Here is a 21,917-nt window from a genome sequence, read left to right on the forward strand (position 1 = left end):
CTCAAGTGGCAGGAACAGGATTCCAACTTATATTCATATGCAAATGGTCCAATGGCATGCAACCTTAACAATCAAAAATTTGAATTCCAAAACATTGTTAAGAACACACTTTCTCTGCTTCTTTGACAATTTAAATAAATTATGCAGTCTTCTTAAGTGTGTTTGAGTATTTTAAAACACAGTTTGGTTTCTTTGTATTGGTTTAGTATTGGTCTGTTGAATGACTGGTCTATTTTATTATTCTGCCTTAGAGTGTTTAGAATTTTCCTTTGTAAAAAGTCATTTCCACTGGTTTTTGCTGTTGTTGTTAAGCTGGCTCTTGGGAAAGTTATATGAAGTCAATAGTAATTAGTGAAGTGACATTTCAGCTTTCTGGGGATGTCACTGAGTTGCAATATCCTGGATCGCCTTGTATTAACAAACATTTCTAGTACACACATATTAGTTTGCTAGAAAACGTTTGTGTATAATCCATCTGGTATACCTTGAGGAGGACTGGTTGTGCAGACTAACTTTCTGACATAGAAAATATTTTTCCCAGCCTCCACCCCTTCCATTAAGCATGTCTTCATGGGTGTGGTAGATCTCACAAGAGATGGCAGATGGTCCACTATGCAAAACTCGTGTGAAGAGATCCACCTTGCTTCCTTCTCTCATGGATAGTCATCAAGAAAGTTTGCAGGCAGAAAGATCAGGTTGATCAGAACTATTCTTGCAAGCATTTCAGAAACAAACCAACATTCAGAAAAATGTGGTAATTTCTTACTGGTATCTTTCACACTGAAGAACCTAGGTGTTCTCTGCTTTTGTGATTCCTCCCTTAATTGCTTGGCTGGGGGTTATGTGAACTCCAGGCCTGACAGTCTACGTGACACCGGGCAGGACACCTGGCATGTCACATAGGCAGACCACTCCTTAGGAAGGAGGTAACTGGTGTTTGATAAGATCCACCGCCTTATAGCTCATCAGTTTGTACCTTTTGGGAGTTCCTTGCTTCAAATCTACCAATAGAAGCCTGCCAACTTGCTCTTTTTGAAAGTGAACAGTTAAAACTGACCAACCACGACTGTATAATTATATGGGATTGTCCTGAAATGTATAAGAACCTTGTGCTGTTCAACCTCGGCCCTTTTTGCCTTCCTGCTTTTTCCACCCTGCTGTTCCAGCTGCAGCTGTCCCTCTCCCGCCCAGCCCTGCTGGGCTGGGGTCGGGGAGGTGGCTGGGAGACCTAGGCTAACCTGAATAAACACATGTATGCCTTAGTTCCGACTTCAGACTTGATGAATTTCTGGGGATTTCAAAATCCAGCACAACAACATAATCAATAACTTATTTTTCTACCTCCAAGTTTTGTCTGTTTCCTCCACTGAGGTATAATTTGCCTTTTAGAAGGAGAAAGTAAAGAGCTATGAAAAAGAATTGAACAAACAGGTCTTACTAACCTCCTTTCCTGCTTTTATCTGTTACTCCCACAAGACAAACAAGCAGGCCAGACACTATACTCCTCCCTTTCCTAAAGGAAGGGCAGACAGAGGTGGTGGGTGGCTATCAGTGCCTTGCAACTCTGTCCCCTGGAGAAAGTTCAGCAGCTCTTGACCCAAGGCTCACAAAAGAAAGGTATATGTTTTTCTTTTTTCATAATTAATTTCCCTTTTAACTACAAAAGAAACCATCTTGAAAAAGGCTTAACGTTCTCCAGTTGGGACTGTTTGGTTGGTGCTGTTTCCACAATGACACTTGAGTTTGGTTCCAGGATCCTCAAGTCCAAGAGCACTACTGTGTCACGAAACAGTCAACATTGAGATGAAACAGAATCTCCACAAATGAAAATCAAAACCCAACTCAACAACCAGTCAACAAACTAACCAGAGAAACGTGAAAGAAAATAGACTAAAGGAAATAAGTAATTAGATCCATAACATTTCCTAGAAAATTTCAAGCACAACCACCAGAGCCATGAGACACAGAGCTGTACAGAGTAGGCTTTACACGAAAGTGAATAAGCAAAAAAGCAGCAGGCAAGTTGTTTATTCTAAGGTGTCAAGGCAACTCCCCTGAAAACTGATTTGCTTATCTGTAATCAGTGCAGGAGTTACTGGTACCACCTTTATCAGCTTAAAGCAAAAGAGAGTGTGCCAAGATCTTCTATAGAAGAAAAGAAAATGGGTACCCACAGAGTAAGAACAATCATACATGTTGTTAAATAGTCTTAAAAAGGCATATACATACAGCGGCCAGCGTTGTGTTACAGCTTGTGAAGCTGTTTCCTGAGACACCAACATCCCACATACATGCCTGTTTGTGTCCCTGCTGCTCCACCTCTGATACAGCTCCCTGTTAAGGGATTGGGAAAACTCAAGATGGACCAAGTGTCTGGGCCCCTGCTACTCATGTGAGAGACCCATATAAAGTTGCTGGCTCCTGGCTTCAACCTAGCCCAGTGCGGGCATCTCGGGGAGTGAACCAGCAGATGGAAGATGACTGTCGTTCTTTCAAAATAAGTAAGTCTTAAGAAAATTGCACACATATTAACACATATGTAACCAAAAAAGGCAAGTGAGCCCACAGGTAAATACACAGACGTAAAAGATGTATCCTGTCAGACTGATTGAGAACAGGTTTCAAAGGTGTCCCCATGGCCACCAAGCCACAACCCAAGTTTACAGGCCAGAGTTGAAGACAGTTCTGTGTTCTGCCCAATGTGAATGCAAGTCTCATAGGAGCTAACCCAAAAGTGATTGTAACTTTGGTATTTAATAGATGGGAGCACACTGTGATGGAATTTGGCTATTTGCTTAAATTTAAACAAACCAAGTAATAATTAATTTTAAAAAGCTGTATAGCTAATGTTCAGGGTTAGTTTATTTCACAGAGGGAGAAAAATTAAAAACCGACATCATTTTCCCAGTCACTGCAGGGGACTGGCAATTTCTTTTATCACAGTATACAAAAAAGGAATCAACAGAAACACACCAAAACATGTTCCCAGACCCCTTAAATTAGCGATTTTGTTATACTTTCATTCAAACTCTATTTACACATTAAATTGCACTTACAAAGATAGCAACATTTCCATAATGGTAGTAGATTATTTTGTTTTATTATGGTCTTATTTCCGGATATAAAACTTATAAAGCTTTCTTTGATAAAAAATAATCATACTTTCTTTTGCAGTACATAATTTATTTACCCACTGAATTTCTAAGCCAGTTTTCTCTTTTTGTGCTTTTCTTCTCTATTTTCTTATACAAATGGGGCACATCTTCCAAGCAGACAGACTGATACTGCACTCATTGTAAGAGACTTACTTGTGTAAAGCGTTAATAAATGAAATAGTATCAGTCCAGTCAATCCTTTGGTTCCTCTTTTTGAAAAAAAAAAAACTGATATAATTTACAAATCGATGATAATTCATCTTTTTGGCTAAAAACAAATGCACTAGGTAGATTGCTTATTAAAATGCAACACTGCTTTAAAAGTACCACATACCCAGTTCCATCTCATTGCTCAAGGACGCCACTGTTTACAGCTGGTTTAACATGATACACAATACAGTAAGGCACAGTAGATGGGACACATGAAAACAAACACTTTAGGGCTGGTCTGTTTTTCAGCACAAACACTAAATCATGTACCATTTTCAAGATAAAATAACAAAAACAAAAGAAATACATATTTTTGTTATGAAATACCTATACAAAATTTTAAAATTTACACCATCTGAGCTGCCAAAAAAGATTTAAAAAGAATCAATTTCCTCCATTTGTAAAACTACTTTTCATCAGTAGGTCCAAGAGAATTTGGGCTCGAAATGTCCCAGCATTTGATGGAAGGGAGGAGGATTAAAAAATTCCCTATCCTGCTTTCCCTTCCCCAACACAAGACAAAAACCAAGGTCAGATGTTTACAGTAGTGTATTCTACTCATTACACACACCTAAAACTTAGAAAGAAAAAAACAAAAAACAAAAAACAAAACAAAACAAAAAAAACGCGGCAGGAGATCACTGTGCGCAGGGGTGAGTAAGGCACTTCCTGGAAGAGCTGGCGTCCTGACACTGGACGCAGGGAGGAGCTGCGGCAGCAAGCAGGTGCTGTGGAGACCAGAGGCAGCGCGAGGCCCCTCGGGAGCAGACTGGAACATCTCAGGCAGCAGGGGAAGCCACAGGGGGGAAACCCTGACGGTGGAACTCTACACTGAAGTGGTCACTCTGTCAATGGCATGATTGACCTCGTTTTTGTTGGAATCCAGTCCTTTAGCAGCATTCATATCATTCCGTAAATTCTCCACTGTCTTTTTCATGTTCCTTAACTCCCCAGGGTGTGGAGTGGCTCGCCTTAGAAGTGTTCTCTAAAAAAACACAAACAGGGGAGTTGAGTTTTTTGTTTTATTTCATAGCTTTTTTCAGAATACACAGCTTCAAGGCAGTCACATTCCAATACAAATCTTCCTTCTCAGAAACTGTCACTTAGGGTGTGTGGAAAAGCTCTGTTCGGAGCTATGTGCATTTATCAACTACTTCCCACATGTACTTAATGAAGATGAAGGAGTCTCACACTACTCACCCAAGAGTCATGATGGAGAGTTGGTTAAAAGACTACTATTTAAACTTACAGACTGGTGTCAAGTAAAATTAAGGTTCCATAAACAGTAAAAAAAAAAAAAAAAAAAAAAGCTTGGTGCGGTAGCCTAGCGGCTAAAGTCCGCGCCCTGCATCCACCGGGATCCAGTTTGTATCCTGGCTGCTCCACTTCCATTCAGCTCTCTGCTCGTCACCTGGGAAAGCAGTAGAGGATGCCCAAAGCCGGCAGACCCTGCATCCACACGGGAGACCTGGAAGAAGCTCCAGGCTCCAGGCTTTGGATTGCCTCAGCTCCAGCCAGATTCTCCATGCTTGTTGACAAAACACAAACAGCTGGCAAATATGGGTAGTATCTTAAATCCAGTGCAACGAAGCTGACATCATCTCAGAACAATCAAGGCTACTCAAGTAACGTGCGAAACAGTCGTCTCTATCAGGGACTTTGGGATGAAACCAAGGGGCCATCTCTGTCCCCTGGCACTGACATGGCCTGGCAGCAAGGGATACAAAATCTCTACCTCCTCCCCACCGATCCCATAGTCACAGCAGGGAAGGTGTGGTCCCACCCAGCTTCTTTTACCATGTCTTCCCACCCCACCCAAAGCCCTGCATGGGCCTGTGATCCTCTTACCTGTGTAAGAAACATTTAAAAAGAAATTAATTTAAATTTTTTAAAAAATCATGCACACTTTAGCAAGTCTTGAGGTAAACAAGGAGGAGTCACTGATGTTGAAGCTACTTTGTCATCCCTAACTTCCATTTTACACTCTATTGCCTAAAAGCCCATTTGGTGACAGCTGAAATAACACAGATGACAGGTAATAATTTAAAAGCTGACCTTTGTTTTGAAGGTTGTATACACTCCCTCTAAGCTCTGTTTATGAAAATCTCAATTATTTCAAGGAATGTAAGAGGCCAAAGTCCACTGGCAGGAGGAAGGAGGAGTTGTCATTGACTCCTTGGGATGCTGGATTTCTGAGAGATATTTTCAACTATGGATAAAAGTCAGGATGACCTGTATCAGCAAATCCATTTCCGGAGCAAGAAACTGCCCTAGCAGTTAAGATGCCAGTTACGGTGTCTGCATCCCATATTGGAGTACCTGCATTCAGTTCCAAGGTCTGGTCTTCACTCCTTCTTCCTGCTAATGCAGAGCTAGACGTGGTGTAGTTCAAATAGCTGGGTCCCAGCCACCCATGTGGGAGACACGAATTAAATTTTGGGTTTGTTTTTGGCTTTGGGCTTCTTTGGCCAGGCCCAGCCCCGGCTGTTGCAGGCCGCTGGCCGTGAACCAGTGGATAGCACTGCTCTCTTGTCTTAGGCTCGCTCTTTTTGCTCTTTCCCTTCCTCCTCCCCCTCAGTGCCCAATCTCTGACCAAAAACCTGTTAAGGCAATCCAACTAGAATCATAAGCAATCTGCACAAAGGTTAAGGTGACCTGGTTACACAGACATCTGGTACTGAGTCACACCATGATATAATAAATCAAACCAACATGGTCACAAATGAGAGTAGAGGGCAGGAAGAGAGACTTCATTCACTGGAAACAGAAAAAGAAAAACCCACAATTCTTATTTCAAGGAAACAGCTATGGCAGGAAGGGAAATCATCACAAAAAAAGAAACAAACTATTAAAACAACAAAACAAATGCTCTGTGTGTGCCTTACTCACATGTTGTGACTCAAAACCTAGAAGTTAGTTTTGCCTTCTAAAGAAATTTATAAAGGCTGTAAGTGGAACAGAGAACATATTATTTGAAAATAAAGACAATCCTTAATTGCTGCACCTCTCAACCTTAGGGATTCTGAACTTATTCTAGACAAAGAATCCCCATTTCCATACCGTTTCATTGTCCTCTTCGTCTTTTTCATCTTCCAAAAATCGGATGGCGCTGACTCTGTTTATTGGTTGCTCATTCCAGCCTTCATCAGAGACGTCATGTACCAAGTTCTCCAGTGCACTACAACGAGGCAGGTTCTCTGCAGGGACAGGGGCTCTATCAGCAGGAATCTCTGGCAGGTCCTACCCAACTTTGTGTGTGACGAGGCAGAAAGCATATGGAGCACCATGGGCACATAGCATCAGAAATAAGGAGGGCAAACATTGTCTCACCCTCCAAGTCTTGGATTTAAAAAACAAAAACAAAAGCAATCAAAAAGAAAAGGCTTGGAATGGGGGTGTCCTTTCCCCCCCCCTTTTAATGATGTGTAATCCTGTTTTAGATCATATAAAGTATCTTTTAGATTCATATATTTAATATTTCCTTCTAGAAAGTCATAACTGATACAGACCTTTCTTGTGATTGTTACACCGTGACTTCAATATTTTGCTGACAGAGATGTGGCTGAATGTGTTGGGTGCTAGTACTTTCCTGAGTAGCACATTTTTATCAAAGCTCTTACAAGCTCACCTGACACAGTGCAGCCAGTCAAGGTAGCTGGAGGCCCCCCCACTTCGGGGAGTCCCATTGCTCCAGGGCACTGCAGTGCTTCTCTTCCAAACTCAGCTTTTGGCAAAGGATGTGTAATAGCATTTTGATGTCAGCACCGTTTTTTTAAAATCACAATTTACAAAACAAAAATACAAGGACTCAAAATAACTCACTGGCTTGGACACAGTAAGTCGGTGGTATTAACTGTTAATCCATAGAACTATCACTTTGGATCTTTAGAGACTGTTGCCTTTATAAGGAGTGCTGTATTTTCCACCACCTCAGTTATAATTCAAACATCAAGGTATTGATTAAGAAATTTCAGACAACAGGTGTTCAGATAAACAGGTGTGATGGGCTCCTATCTAGCAAGTGCTTGGGAACCCCTCCCAGAGGAGCCCACAGTGGCCTCATATGGACAGGTCCGACGACAAAACACCTGCCCTTGTGGGGTGGAAAGCCTAAAGGATAGACAGACAAGAGCTCCAATTTGCTGTGCTGGTTATGTGAATGCTGCCCAAAAACTCACCCAGACAAGGAGGTTCAGAAGGCAGCTGAGGGAGTAAGACGCAGGTTAGAATCTTCTCTCCTGTGGTGTGGTCCGTATCTGTCTGGAAGGTAAGCAGAGGCTGCGACTGGTTGTCAGATAACCACAGAGCCTTCAACTTCAAGGTAGTCAGGGACAGTGGCAGATGCAGCAACCTAATGTAAAGCAAAAAGAGGTGTCACAACATAAGTTTTGTAATTAAATCAACTGTCCGACAGGAAAAAGCAAGTAAAACAAAAAAACCCCCAAAAAACCCAAAAAACTAGGAAGAGCTCTTCAGTCTGAGTTCAAAGTAAAAAGATGTTATGCTTATTTATCTCTCAAATATTCATTTATTTCAAAGGCAGCATGACAGAGAGAGAAGAGACAGAAAAAAGAGTTTCCTGAGCCCTATGCAGTAGCCTAGCAGCTGAAGTTCTCGCTTTGCATGCTCTGGGATTCCCTATGGGCACCAGTTCTAATTCTGGTGGCCCCGCTCCCCATCCATCTCCCTCTTATGGTCTGGGAAAGCAGTCAAGAATGGCCCAAAGCCTTGGGACCCTGCATCTGCATGGGAGACCCGAAAGAGACTCCAGATCAGCTCAGCTCTGGCTCTTGTGGCCACTTGGGTAGTGAATCAGTGGTTGGAAGATCTTCCTCTCTGTATAGATGACTTTCCAATAAAGGTACAATAAATTAAAAAAAAAAAGTTTCCCTTCTGCTAATTCACTCTCCAAATGGCTGCGACAGCCGGGTCAGGGCCACGTGGAAGACAGGAGCCAGGAACTCCATCCTGCTCTCCCACATGGATGGCAGGAACCAATAAGTGCGCCATTTTCAGCTGCCCATTTTCAGCCACATTAGTAGGAAGAGGATCAGACAGCAAAGTGGTCAGTACTTAGGAGTCTGTTCTGTGATACAGGATGCTGGTGCCCCTGGTCAGGGTTTCAGCTGCCATGCCATACCACTGGCCCCAGATGTGAAGTGTAGAGCAAGCTCGTACATTTACCCCTGGCAAACACATTGCTCAAAAAGTTACTGCACCTCTCCTCTCTGCTGTCACCTCTTCCAGCAAGGCTTCCAAACAGACAACAACAACAAAATGACGATACATTGTTATATTTATTTCAATCTAGAGAGGAGGAGGGAAAAGCATGATTATGGAAGGATGTAGCAACCCAAGCTCTTACTACCCCCAAAAGGCAGCAGCCAGAATGAGGCTATGGGGCTACCCAGTTCCAGGAGCACCTGGCAGAGTGGGATGTGAGGAAGGAGATGGCTGCCGAGCTAAAGAGCTTAAGCTGCCGTGAAAATGAAGATTAAAAGTCATCTCTCACAGGCTCCCATGTGCTTTCTGCTTTCTCTAGGGAGATTATCTCAGGCATTCCATCTTAAACTTTTATCTTTCAGCTGCTTCTCAGACTCCTAGGTGATAATTTGCACATCTAGTTGTTTCAGTTTCAAATGAGGTAGCAGAAATGAACGCCTTTTATAATATGACACCTGAAGACTGGTTTCATATTTATGCTTGCACAAAGATCTGACAATCTGGCTGCAGTCAAATCTACTCATAAAGACCACACAGCCAGAAATTAAGAATATAAGCAGAAAAATGGAACTGAAAATGAAATTTATTTTGGTATATAAGAAAAATTCAGATATTCAAACATATGAGTGGGTCTTCAAAAAGTTCATGGAAAATGTGTATTATGGATACAAGAGTATGCATCTTAAATTTTCACCAAAACAAACTTTTCTTTTCATTCTGAGAATCTTTTGAACTCCCACTGTGCTTTGTATCTCTGAGAAATGGCTTGGGCTCATGGCTCTCAGAGACGATTCCACCCTTGCGGGACATCTGACCGTATCAGAAGACATTTCTAGTTTTCACAACTGGGGCAGGGAGACGTGCTACTGGCAATCCATGAGTAGCAAACAGGAAAGCTGCTAAACATCCCAAAAAGGCACAGGCCAGGCCGTACAACAATTACCAATTACCTGCTTCAACTGACAACAGGGCCAGGGTGAAAACCCTGCTTTTAGCATAACTTAATGCTTCCAACAGCTGACTAATTCACTTTGAGAACAACCAAATTTCTATAAAAATAAGAAACTCAAGGTTAATTTGTTATGTTTTATCAACTATTTTCACTCCAGAATGGCTCCATGATATAAAGATATGGTTCAAACACAGAAATTACTTGGACTGAGTTATATAACTACCTTCAGTTAACAGATGCAAGGAATGCACATATACAACTTAACAAAATATCAACATTGCACTATCAGACACATGCACTGTTCTGAGTTGAAAGAACTTATGGAAAATGCACTAGAACTCCATATAGAAATGTGAATATTGTATTCCAACAGCATAAACTAATCCAAATAAAATGCAGGCATAAGCTGGTTAAGTCAACTTAATAAATGAAATAATAAAACATTAAAGAGCACATAGAGAATCTAAACAACAAAGGCATTAACAAACTCTTCACAAAAACAATTATGTTTGCAAGAGTTACAACATCTTATTTATAGAGATGACAAACTATTTTCCTTGAACAGTTCAGTACAGGCTGTTCTACTGCAGGTCTGTGTGTCATGTGCAGGCCTGAAGTCAGGGGCATTGCAATTTACTTACGTGGGAGTTAGGTTCTAGAGTGAGTGATTGCTGTAGAACCGTCAACATGCCCTTGAGAAGACTTTATTTTACACTACCATATCTCACTAATGAGAGCCAGATACGGTGATAAATGTGTTCTTTTAAATCCTGACTTCCTCCAATGCAGTGCCACACTCACACCATGACAAGGACATGAGAAGGAACAGAGGGAACAGCAGATTCACACATGCACCTTTTAATACTCAGAAGTAGTCGTTCTTCAAATGGGACAGAAAGGGAGATCTCTTGGGACTAGTGTCCATAGCGTAGAAGGTGAAGCTGCCTGTGACACAAGCATTTCATAAAGGCACTTGTTCATGTCCTGGCTGCTCCACTTTGAATCCAGCTCCTTGTTTCGATCTGGGAGAGCAGAAGACAGCCCAAGTACTTGGGCCCCTACTAACCACTTGGGAGACCCGGATGAAGCTTCCTGCTCTTTGCTTCAGCCTGCTCCAGCCCTGGGAGTTGCAGTCATGTGGGCAATTTGTGTGTGTGCATCTGAAATCAGTGCACACCAGGGCACTTCAAAAAGTTCATAAAAATGGGTGTTATGAAACAACTGTAAATAGATTTAAAAATTTCATTACATTAAACAAAGTTACCATTTAATTCTATCGTCCATGAATGTTCTAAAGCACCCTTGCATTTGCCAAGTACTGTGATGGGAATTTTTGCTTTTAAAGGAGGCCTGGGGCTGGCGTGATGGCTCAGTCGGCTAAACTGCTACTTCCAAATGCCACCATCCCATATGCATGTTGGTTTGTATCCCAGATGCTCCACTTCCCATCCAGCTCCAAGCTTATGGCCTGGTAAAGCAGTGGAGGATGGCCAAAGCCAACGGACCCTGGGTGTTGACTGTGGACAAGCCCAGCTCCAGCTATTGTGGCCATCTGGGGAATGAGCCAGTGGATGGAAGATCTTTTTGTCTCTCCTACTTTCTGTAGATTTGCCTTTCCAAAAAAAAAAAAAAAATCTTAGAAGACTATTCACTACTCATTGTGAATGTTTCAAATGCATCAAACTTTTCACTGTATTGAACAAGTGGATCATTTCTTTTGATTTTCACCCACACAGGAAACGTATTGTCAGTACCTCTACCTATCTTCATCATGAGAATATAAAGGAAAAATTCAGACTTGAAAACTGGCACAAAACACAGATACTCGAACATGGTCACTGCAACTTCTCAAGCTAATAATTGGCTTCCCAGCTGTAAGCTAAAGGAGAGGCATACATAAAAGGCTAGAAAGGACATCAGTAATAAATAACAGCTTCTGCGGCCCAGCATGACAGTGTAGTGGTTAAAAGTCCTTGCCTTGCAGGTGCTGGGATCCCATATGGACACCAGTTCTAATCCCTGCATCCCTGCTTCCCACCCAGCTCCCTGCTTGTAGCCTGGGAAAGCAGTCGAGGATGGCCCAAAGCCTTGGGACCCTGCACCTGTGTGAGAGACCCAGAAGAGCTCCTCGCTCCTGCTTTCAGACTGGCTCAGCTCCAGCCATTGCGGTCACTTGGGGAGTGAACCATCTGATGGAAGATCTTCCTCTCTGTCTCTTCTGCTCTCTGTTTATCTGCCTTTCCAACAAAAATAAATAAATCTTTAAAAAAAAATAACAGCTTCTAACTACACGACACATGACAGAAACTAAAGTAAATTACTGGACTCTGCAACAACTGATCTTGTGGCTGTATTTCAACCCAGATTAATGAGTTGTCTAAAATGCCAGTCATCCTGCAGGAGCCCAAGTGCCAGACTGAATATGGCTGTGGCGAACACGTCTGAGCCACACAGCAGCTTGTTCACATCAGCATTACCTGGGAGTCAAACTTAAAAAAAAAAATTACATAAAAAATGTAGGCCCTGTTTCCTAGACAGTTGGCACAGACTCTGTGGGCTGGCCTGACCCTCCTGCTGGCTCACTGCAGCCTGGGGAGGAAGACACACATTCACTCCTCTGTTTCTCTTAAAACCATCATAGCTACACAAGAAAATAGATGAAAAATATAGTCCTGTTTTCTAGTGGAACTAAGAATATGTTTTTGATTTACAAGGAACAGAATCAATGCAAGAAACCACTTCCCAATATTTATATGTACTTCTGCTTAGGGTACTACTCCTCAGAAATAAAAAGACCATCGTTACTATTTACACTGATGATACATGATAAAAGCAAATGCATAACCAAATTGCAGCCTCCTGTTTCCCATTATATCCATGACCTATCTAGCCCAAGGTGACCTTGCAGGCTTCAGAACTACTGCAGCAACTGCACTGTGAAATTAATAACTAAACATGGTCTGATTAATGCAATACTAACTTAGCATACAGATGAATACATCTTATAATTTAATGTTTTACTTGTTACTGCATATTAGTATTTTTAGTTATAAGCAAAGCTTTCAGAAATGTTTAAATGTAAATAAAGAAATAGTGGGGCAGGCACTATCAGTTACGTAAGTCATTACCTGTGATGCCAGCAATCCACATGAATGTGGGTTTGAGCTCTTGCTGTTCCACTGCTGATCCAGCTCCCTGCTAATGCGCTCGGATCAGCAGAGGAATACAGCTCAAGTGCTGGGGCCCCAGATGCCCACCTGGGAGATCCAGATGGATCTCCAGGTTCTTGTCCTTGACCTGACTCAACCCTAGACATGGGGCCATTTGAGGAATGAACCAACAGATTGAAGATTCTATTTCTCTGCCTTTCTCTGTGATTCTAGCTTTCAAATAAAAATAAACCTTTAATTGAAAAATATATAAATGAACACATAATCAGTGAAAGTATTTAAATAAAAGAACCACCGACTTGTTCAGTGAACCACACAGGTAAGCTTGCTGGTTCAGAAAACAAAAATTCAAATACAAAACTGTGATACGTGATTCAACACTTGCCCTCTTCACCCATCATCAGGGGTCGCCTCCTTTCTGTATCACTACACAGGGACACTAACCATTTTTCTGAGTGCTTAGTATTCTATCACATGGCTATATGTATCACTGTCTCTTAATACTTTAAAATTAAAGATTTGGGGCCCAGCGGCGTGGCCTAGCGGCTAAAGTCCTCGCCTTGAACGCCCCGGGATCCCATATGGGCGCCGGTTCTAATCCCGGCAGCTCCACTTCCCATCCAGCTCCCTGCTTGTGGCCTGGGAAAGCAGTCAAGGACGGCCCAATGCATTGGGACACTGCACCCGCGTGGGAGACCCAGAAGAAGTTCCAGGTTCCCGGCTTCGGATTGGCACAGCATCGGCCTGTTGCGGCTCACTTGGGGAGTGAATCACCAGACGGAAGATCTTCCTCTCTGTCTCTCCTCCTCTGTGTATATCTGGCTGTAATAAAATGAATAAAATCTTTAAAAAAAAAAATTAAAGATTTGGAAAACATGTTACAAAACCAAAAGATATAAATGCCCAACAGGTAGCCACTGTTCTAGTATTTGATACTAGCAAGGAAGATTCTCAAATACCCACTTTTGTACATGTTCTGGAGTATTCCTATGGATAAGAATCTGCTAAGAATTCGGGAATTTGGTGTTCTGTTTCCATGGGCAGCTGACAATTCAAGATGTTCTCATTGTCACAGAAGGTTTGGTACCTAGTTTCCAAGTAGCACTTTGCACGAAGTCATCCCAGCTGTGACACATCCAACAGAACCTATAAAGGAAGTCTCTGGAAACTAGTGCACGGTCTCCCTGCCTGTCTGTGTGGTCATATGCCTGAGCGAAGGGGCAGACACTTCTCTTGCTGTGATTTCCTATGCTGTGACATTCCTGCAAGCTGTTAGTCTGACATGGCAGTTTTTTTTAAGTTGTTAGTTTCAATATAGATACTTTTAAACAAAGTAGTGATTAAATATTTTAATAGGCTTAAAATTTGGTTAAGAATCTCTATACACATGGACTAAAGAACATACTTAACTGACTCAGATGATAGCTATGTAACTTGACTTTTTAATTAGGGTTTCTCCAGTCCAGCCCAAGCACAATGTCAACTTTCCCTTCTGAGAACTGAACAATGAGGCTTTCGCTACTGTGAAAAACAGTTTTCACACATGACAGCAATCCTTCTGCATAAGAATTAATAATGCCAGGCCAGGGGCAGTAGCCTAGTGGCTGAAGTCCTCACCTTGCATGCATTGGGATCCCATGTGGGTGCCAATTCATATCCTGGAGGGCCCACTTCCCATCCAGCTCTCTGCCTGTGGCCTGGGAAAACAGTTAAGGACAGCCCAAATCCTTAAAACCCTATAACCACGTGGGGGACCCAGAAGCTCCTGGCTTTGGATCAGCTCAGCTCTGATCATTGTGGTCACTTGGGGAGTGAATCAACAGAGGGAAGATCCCCCCCCTCCACTCTCTCTCGTCCTGACTTTCCAAAAATAAATAAATAAATAAAAGATATTGATTTATTTTTAAAAAAGAATTAATGATGTCAACTCATGACCACCAGTGAGAGAAGAACCAGAGAGCTACTTAGAGCCACTGAACGTCTATGGCTGACAGGGGGACATGGAGGCAAGGAGTTGCCCTTCCCAGCTTGAATGGCTCATGTTGTACTTGGTTTAGCAGAAACTCAACTCCAACTTTAATCAACCCTGAATTTCCAGAAATCCATCAGTGATCCTAAGAATATACTGAGATGTCCCAACACTATCAACTTAAAAGAAAAAAAAAGCACATTTTCTGGGGCCCTAAACCCCCTGCAGAGTTCAGCTGACTACTGCTGTTTATTTAACTTTCTCATCTATCATTCATTTACAAGAATGAAGAATAGTGGTTGTGTCTAAACTAAGTGACCAGCAAATGAGCACATGCAGCTAGTCAGCTGAACACCCTTCACTGGTCACCTTCCTGGTTAAACACTTTCTTTCCTATATAACTATTTCACACACAAAAGCACCTAGTTCCCTTTGGCAAGGAAGCCTGTGGTAGAAGACGTTTTGCAGTAGCTTACTATTCACTTTACGAAAACTATTAATGTTTCATTCAGTCAGCAAATATTTATCAGGCGTCTACCATGCTCAGACCTCATGAACAAAGGCTGTTGCCGCACGTAAACCAGAGCATCGAACTCAGGCACCTGCAAGTCTAGGAGGGCTACATACATGTAAAAAGGCCATTTTAACCAGCGCTGTGAGTGATGTGGCAGAGGAAATTACCCAAAGGCAGACTCAGAGAAAAGGTTTTCTGGAGAAAATATGGTGACAGAAGAGAGAGGCAGAAAGACAGGGCAGAGGGCCAGGTGGACAGGAGCAGCTTGCACCAACTCCAGGGAACGAAGAGTGCGTGAAATCTAGAGCATGCTGCAATCAGTGGAGACCAGCCGAAACAGATCCCTGTTCCACAAAGGAGAGGAAACATACTCCAGAACCTGGCGAGCAGCCACGACAGTCTGTGCTCCAGCACTTGGCAGGCTGTGCCGCTGTGACCTTGGGGGTGTCACAGCCTGGCAGCTGCTCACAGTTTCTGGTGAAGAGTGATTCTGATAGGAAGACTATGACTTGTAGTCATTTAGATTTTCTGACACAATTTAATTCGAGGGATTCAGACTCACCAGCAGAACCCCGAGTAAAAATCAAGTCTGAACAAATTCAAGTTTGACGAGGCCCATAAAGACTCACAAAAGCCGGTTACAAAAATGAAGGCAGGTGGGGGCACAGGGCGCAGCATTTACAACACCAGCTAATATACCCACATCTGGTAGCAGAGGACCTAGGTTTGATAACCAGCTTCCTGCTATTGCAGGCTCTGGGAGTTAGCAGGTGATGGCTCAAAGTAGTTGAGTTTCTACCACTCACGGGAGAGCTGGATTGAGCCTCTGGCTCCTGGCTTGGGCTCAGGCTTGTGGGAATCTGAGCAATGAGTCAGAGGACGGAGGTGCCCTCTCATTTTGTCTGACTCTACAATCAATTACTTAATTTTTAGAGTGCCAAGATAAAACGTGTTTCTCTGCACTCAGGTCAGCATTCTTTCCCTTCCATAACTGTGCTGTCACTCTATGAAGTGTTTCTATGGAAGTCTCTGTGTAAACTTCAAAATATCCCTGCTCAGGTTGTCCCTGACCTTCTCTCTACTGTCCTGGTTCTGTCCCCTGACACTATGGCCACCCTTGGGTATGGACCATGTGACTTATTAGTCTTGAATGCTGTAAGAGGGTGCAGAAACAGGACCACAATGATGCAAGGAAAAATTACTGTGCATGGACACTTGGGCCACTTAAGCAGAGCAAACTAGGGTATCATTACCTGTTCCCTGCCACATCTAGGACATGAAGCTCTGTTGCCTGTGACACCTCTGCAGGTATTCGAGTTAGTCGGTTGTCGCGCACGCAGAACACAGTGAGGCTGCAGCACCCGCCGATCTACAGTGGGAAAGAAAACACCTTTTTTCCATTTTGGAAACATGAGGTGTGATCAGAGTCCAGACACTCTTTTTTACGAAACATCATGACAAGGATACATAACACTATGCCACATAATTTAAATTGTCACTGATGGCCAAAAATGGTTAATTTAAAATCTACAAAACACAGACCTAAAATTCATAAAAAATTATGCGAAACATTAAATGCAGATATTTTAAGACAATAAATGATACAGTTAAAAGCTTCTATTCTGAAAAGAAAGTCATTTTGCTCTGCTGACATCTAATACAACTGCATCTGTTCAATGTGTTAACCAAACTACGCAAGCCCAAATAGTATTTGGAAATATAGGAGTTCAACAATTCTAGCTCCAAAGTTGGGCTAAAAGTGATACTGATACACACACACACACACACACTTTAATTCCTACCTATTACATTCATTCACATCAGTGTTTTTAGTGTTCCAACTTAATTTTTTTAAAAGGATATCCAGTAGGTGAGAGAATACAATCATTTCAGTCACACTTTTCATAGATTTTTTTTTTAAAGATTTTATTTTTATTACAAAGTCAGATATACAGAGAGAGGAGGAGAGACAGAGAGGAAGATCTTCCGTCCGATGATTCACTCCCCAAGTGAGCCGCAACAGGCCGATGCGCACCGATCCGAAGCCGGGAACCAGGAACCTCTTCCAGGTCTCCCACACGGGTGCAGGGTCCCAATGCATTGGGCCGTCCTCAACTGCTTTCCCAGGCCACAAGCAGGGAGCTGGATGAGAAGTGGAGCTGCTGGGAGTAGAACCGGCGCCCATATGGGATCCCGGGGCGTTCAGGGCGAGGACTTTAGCTGCTAGGCCAAGCCGCCGGTCCCTTTCATAGATTTTTGATCATCAACAGTTAAATTACTGAGTACCTGCTCCAAGATAAACACTCCATCAGATCCTTTGGATGGAAAGGTAACTCAAAACAAGTAAATGAATTACTGCAGTACTGTGAGATAAGTACAGTTAAGAAGCTAGCTATAAAGTATAGGGGTAAATAGAGAAGTGATTATGTCTTGAAGAAAGTTGGGAAGTCTTGTCTTCTAGAGATCATTTTTAAGCTGATTGTTGGAAGAATTAGGGACTTGCCAGATGGAAAAGTCCAGGCAGAATGTAACACAAAGTGAAAAGGCCAAAATCTAGGAATGACAGAGTGTGTTCCTAGTTTGTTTGTTTGATTGTACTGCCTTTGTTTCAGGAAGAATTTAAGGTAATTTATGTTCCAGTCTTTTCATATTGGAGTGGTTAGAGACTCAAAGATGGCAGGAAGTATATTATCAAGAGTTTTGTAATTGATGCTTGAATATGAATTTTATATAATGGAAAACGAACCCAAGAGGACTGATAATCAGATTTGTTGTGAATTTTCTGAATATTGAATGAAGATAGAAATTGAAGATTAATATGTACATTTACATGATTTCATTTTTGTAAAAGGCAAAAGTGCACTTATGTGTGTTTATATATACTTGTATATACAAAGGAAAATGTTTCAAAAGATATACTTTAACTTGTTCACAGTGATAACCTCTGGGGAATGGGATTAGAGGGAAGGGGATTTATGTGGCTGTCTGTATACTGGGTGGGATATTGTGCTTTTATTTCTGTATTTGAATTTTTAATAAATATGTATTATTATAAAAATTTAAAAAAAATTTGGTAAATTCACTTTGCTTTGAGAATACAAAATCAGTACTGTCCTATAAAAAGTGAATCTGTAAATACATAATCTCTTTATGTTTGAGAATGTACACAAACCAATATCTGTATCCACACCAAATTTGATTATCTTTTAAGTAAGGAATTTATAAGTAACTGAGCTCTATAGGAGTTTCGCCTTCAAAACAACGCATAAACACAAAAAGAGTCCAATGATTCTTTCTCTCTTTCATACACACACACACACACACACACAAACTAGCTGTGGTTTTTACAGTCGGGAAAGCTGAACCAATGGGGAGGAAAAATAACTCAGTTCCAGACACAACATTCTGCAGGACTCCATAAAGTACTACATTCTTCTTAGACTTGCCATCCTGACTAAGAGCATTTGCTAGAAAAGCCTCATGAAAGACCTATTGAAGTCTCACTGACACATGGAAAAATACTATTCTGCACCTCCTACTTAAGGAAGAGCAAGAGACTTGACTCCACAATGACATGACTGTATCTTCTGTCCTTTGCTATTTACATGTGTGCTTACTATGTATATGTAATAAACACAATGTTTATTTTTGAGATTGCTATATCAATACCTTCATGTACAATCTTCTTCTGTCTTAAGAGTTAATGTAAAGATTCTGAAATATCTTATTTAACCATAGTCTTGAACCATAGAGGAACACACACTAACATTTGTCTCTGACCATGTGGTAAGTATCCAAATAGATTAAATCTTTCAGATTGTCCCCTATATTTCTCAGTATTTACATATTTGCATTTCCAACCTTATACGTGATGGCTTACCATATTCTAAAATACACTTTTCAATCTAGCCTCACTGTTTCTTAAGAGAAATTGCTTTCCTGTTTCAGTCTTTTTAAAATCTTACCAATCATGCAACATTAGTTAAATGCCATTTAAGCTCCACAAAGTCACCTCACAACTCTCTGGCCTATATAATAAATGACTGTCTGCATTTCTTCTGTAATTATGGTCTAAACCCCTAACAGCACAGGACTCCTGGGATCATCTGACTGAGTTCTGTGTAATGTGCACATGCGGACACACAGTCACTACGGAAAGTACAGTATCCATCCTATCTACTCACCACGAACAGTCTTACCTACTTACCACACCTCTCACTTAATTGTTCATGTATTTACTCATTTACTTATTCACTTGCTAAAAACTTTTTGGTTAAAAGTTACCAACTTCTATCTGCAAGAATGGAGATAACAAAATTCCTTGTTGTAGTAACAACCTCCAGAGCAGCCTTTCTTTGGTTTTGTAAATCCCGGGCCCACGATAGTATCCTGGAAGAGATGTGCAACTGGATCTTCACGAGGCTTGGCCTTTCTTCCTTCTTCGAGGGATGGAAATCAATAATGGTTCTCCAGTGCCCAGGAATATCATGGAAAGAAAAGAATTCAAACCCCAGTTCTTCTGAGAATTGGCATGATCATGTTCTCCAAGGAATTAAGCCATTACCAGCAAAGATAGCCATCAGAAGAACATCTCAGACCCACAGCGGAGAAGTGGCTCTAGGATGACTGAGTTTAGTGGTGGGCCTGGATTCCATGAGGGAGTTCTTCCCATTGGCAGCTGACTGAGGCTGGAGATCTATCAACCACCTGCAAACAAGGTCTTGCTTTGAAGAGACCAGATTTATTGGTACCCCCAGCAAAACAGATAACATCAGCTACTCAAGTGATTAAGCCCCATGGGACAGTAAGCTCCTAGCAGGCATCGAGAGCTGAAACTGTACTGACATTCTGGGGCATCTTACCATGGTGCTGTCTACTACCCCAGTCACCTGTCCCCTGCATTGTCCTGGGGCCCTACAGCTAGACTCCATAGGTATTTTCATTTTGTATCATGTGCATGTATAATGTAGTAAAAAAATATATATATATATATATATATATATATTGAATTTCAGTGGGCCAGTGAAGACTCTAAGAGTAGCAGAGCAGTTAATTTCCCTTAACTATTTGGTGGAAAAAGAGTATAAACTTCCAATGGCACGTGTGAGCTGTCTACTGTACTTACAAGCTTACCGCCCCTCCCACACACACCCCTTTTCAGCTCTCATTCTAATCCCAGACCCATATGAGCTGTCACTGGGAGTAATTGTGCTCTATAGTCTCTTGAGCTATCTGGTTCCTAAAACAGGCAGTGTGGGCTCTTGACCTCTATTGTCTATTACTCTGAGCAAAATAATGCCAATAGAGAGCATACACTGTTGCCTCATGTACTAGGGGTGCCTTAATCACCCGGCAAAGGCACACACTGTACCCAGAAAACACGCACAAACACCTCTTTCCATATCAGCCAGGAAGGGGTAGTACAAAACATTTGCCTTTTGGAAAAAATTATTAAGCAGTAGAAACCATAACTCAGAAGAGCTGGTTTGTCACAGACGTCAGAGGGGGAATGTGGTGCAAGGGAGGAAGCAGATGCTTGGAGACCACAGTGACATGGGTTAGGTTTTAGGGTCAGTCAAATGCTCAGTGGGCTTGGATATCTCACTTTAACCACAAGTAACAACAAGGATTAGATGAAATTAAATCGCATATATAATTTAGCAGTTCTTGTAGAACCTGGCCCATGGCTACTGCCAAATACGTGTGGTGTCAGCTCTTGTTTATTGAAGAAGTGAAAACCCCACATCCAAGTGATGAGCTCAATCAACACGTGAATAGGTTCCACGTTCTTAGAACTCTGCTGACACTGGCAATCTCTTTTCAGAGTTCATCTGTACCTCTTAAGAAATGGTCTCCCAGACAATGGATCCCCCAGTGACATTTGTACTAATCATAGTGAAAAACTGACATTAGTTCAGTATCGTATCATACATATCACTCATATGTATTTTCACTTTCCCTTTGGGAAAGAGTTTGGTGGTTCCTTAGTGGTCAGTAGGATAAAATGTCTCTATCACTTAGAAATTCTGGGAAGCGGAATTACTATCCAAATGACTTATTACTAGTTATGTAGGAAGCTGATATTTTTAAACCTCTCTTAAGCCACATAATAGCACCTTCCCAGAAGAAAAGGGGCTGGACTTGGATTCTCTGAGAATTACAGAATGTAACTGAGACTCCTTGTCTAGTTGTTTTGTGTTTATCTTAATTCAAAATGATACTGCCCTCAACTGCTTTGCACTGATCCAACTCTCAAGGGCAGAAGACCTGCCCATCAATGGGCAAACCTTTACCCAGGTCAGCTCTTGCCAAATCATAACTGTCTGAAGACTAATTATGCTAGAAAAAAAAATCAGACAAATTCGATGGTTCCCAGGTCTCCAAATAAAGAGCCTATATTAGTCATCTTTGTCTACTGATATGCCACTTGGCAAATGCCTGTCCTGAATGTAGAAATATTTTCATTTTCCTTCAGTCTATCCTTTCAATATTATTTATAACAGCTGAAACCTCATTTCACTGGCAAAAAGATTCACTTGAACAGAAATAGCACAATGCATGATTTTAGAATCCCATCATTATTTGTGGCATATTACTCAACCATTCCTTACTTTGTAAATATTTTGGATCGCATGTGGTTGGGTCACTAACAACAACATATCCACCAGCATCTACTCATTCTTTTTCTGTCACTTTGCTCTGCATCACTAGCAAGTTACTTATT

General features: G+C 41.7%; 1 protein-coding gene across 1 annotated transcript in view; it reads right to left on the reverse strand.

Annotated features, from left to right (window-relative positions):
* Positions 1 to 2,877: 2,877 nt before the first annotated feature.
* LRRC1 (leucine rich repeat containing 1) overlaps positions 2,878 to 21,917 on the reverse strand; it is a 148,411-nt gene continuing 129,371 nt past the window's right edge. Inside the window, exons 11-14 of the mRNA XM_004580491.2 lie at positions 16,447 to 16,562; positions 7,544 to 7,716; positions 6,426 to 6,562; positions 2,878 to 4,350 (exon numbers count right to left, since the gene is read on the reverse strand). Coding sequence (XP_004580548.1) covers positions 4,192 to 4,350; positions 6,426 to 6,562; positions 7,544 to 7,716; positions 16,447 to 16,562 — 585 coding nt within the window. The 3' untranslated portion in view covers positions 2,878 to 4,191. The remainder of the gene's footprint in view (positions 4,351 to 6,425; positions 6,563 to 7,543; positions 7,717 to 16,446; positions 16,563 to 21,917) is intronic.

This window comes from Ochotona princeps, chromosome 1 (assembly GCF_030435755.1).
Source record: "Ochotona princeps isolate mOchPri1 chromosome 1, mOchPri1.hap1, whole genome shotgun sequence".
NCBI lineage: Eukaryota > Metazoa > Chordata > Mammalia > Lagomorpha > Ochotonidae > Ochotona > Ochotona princeps.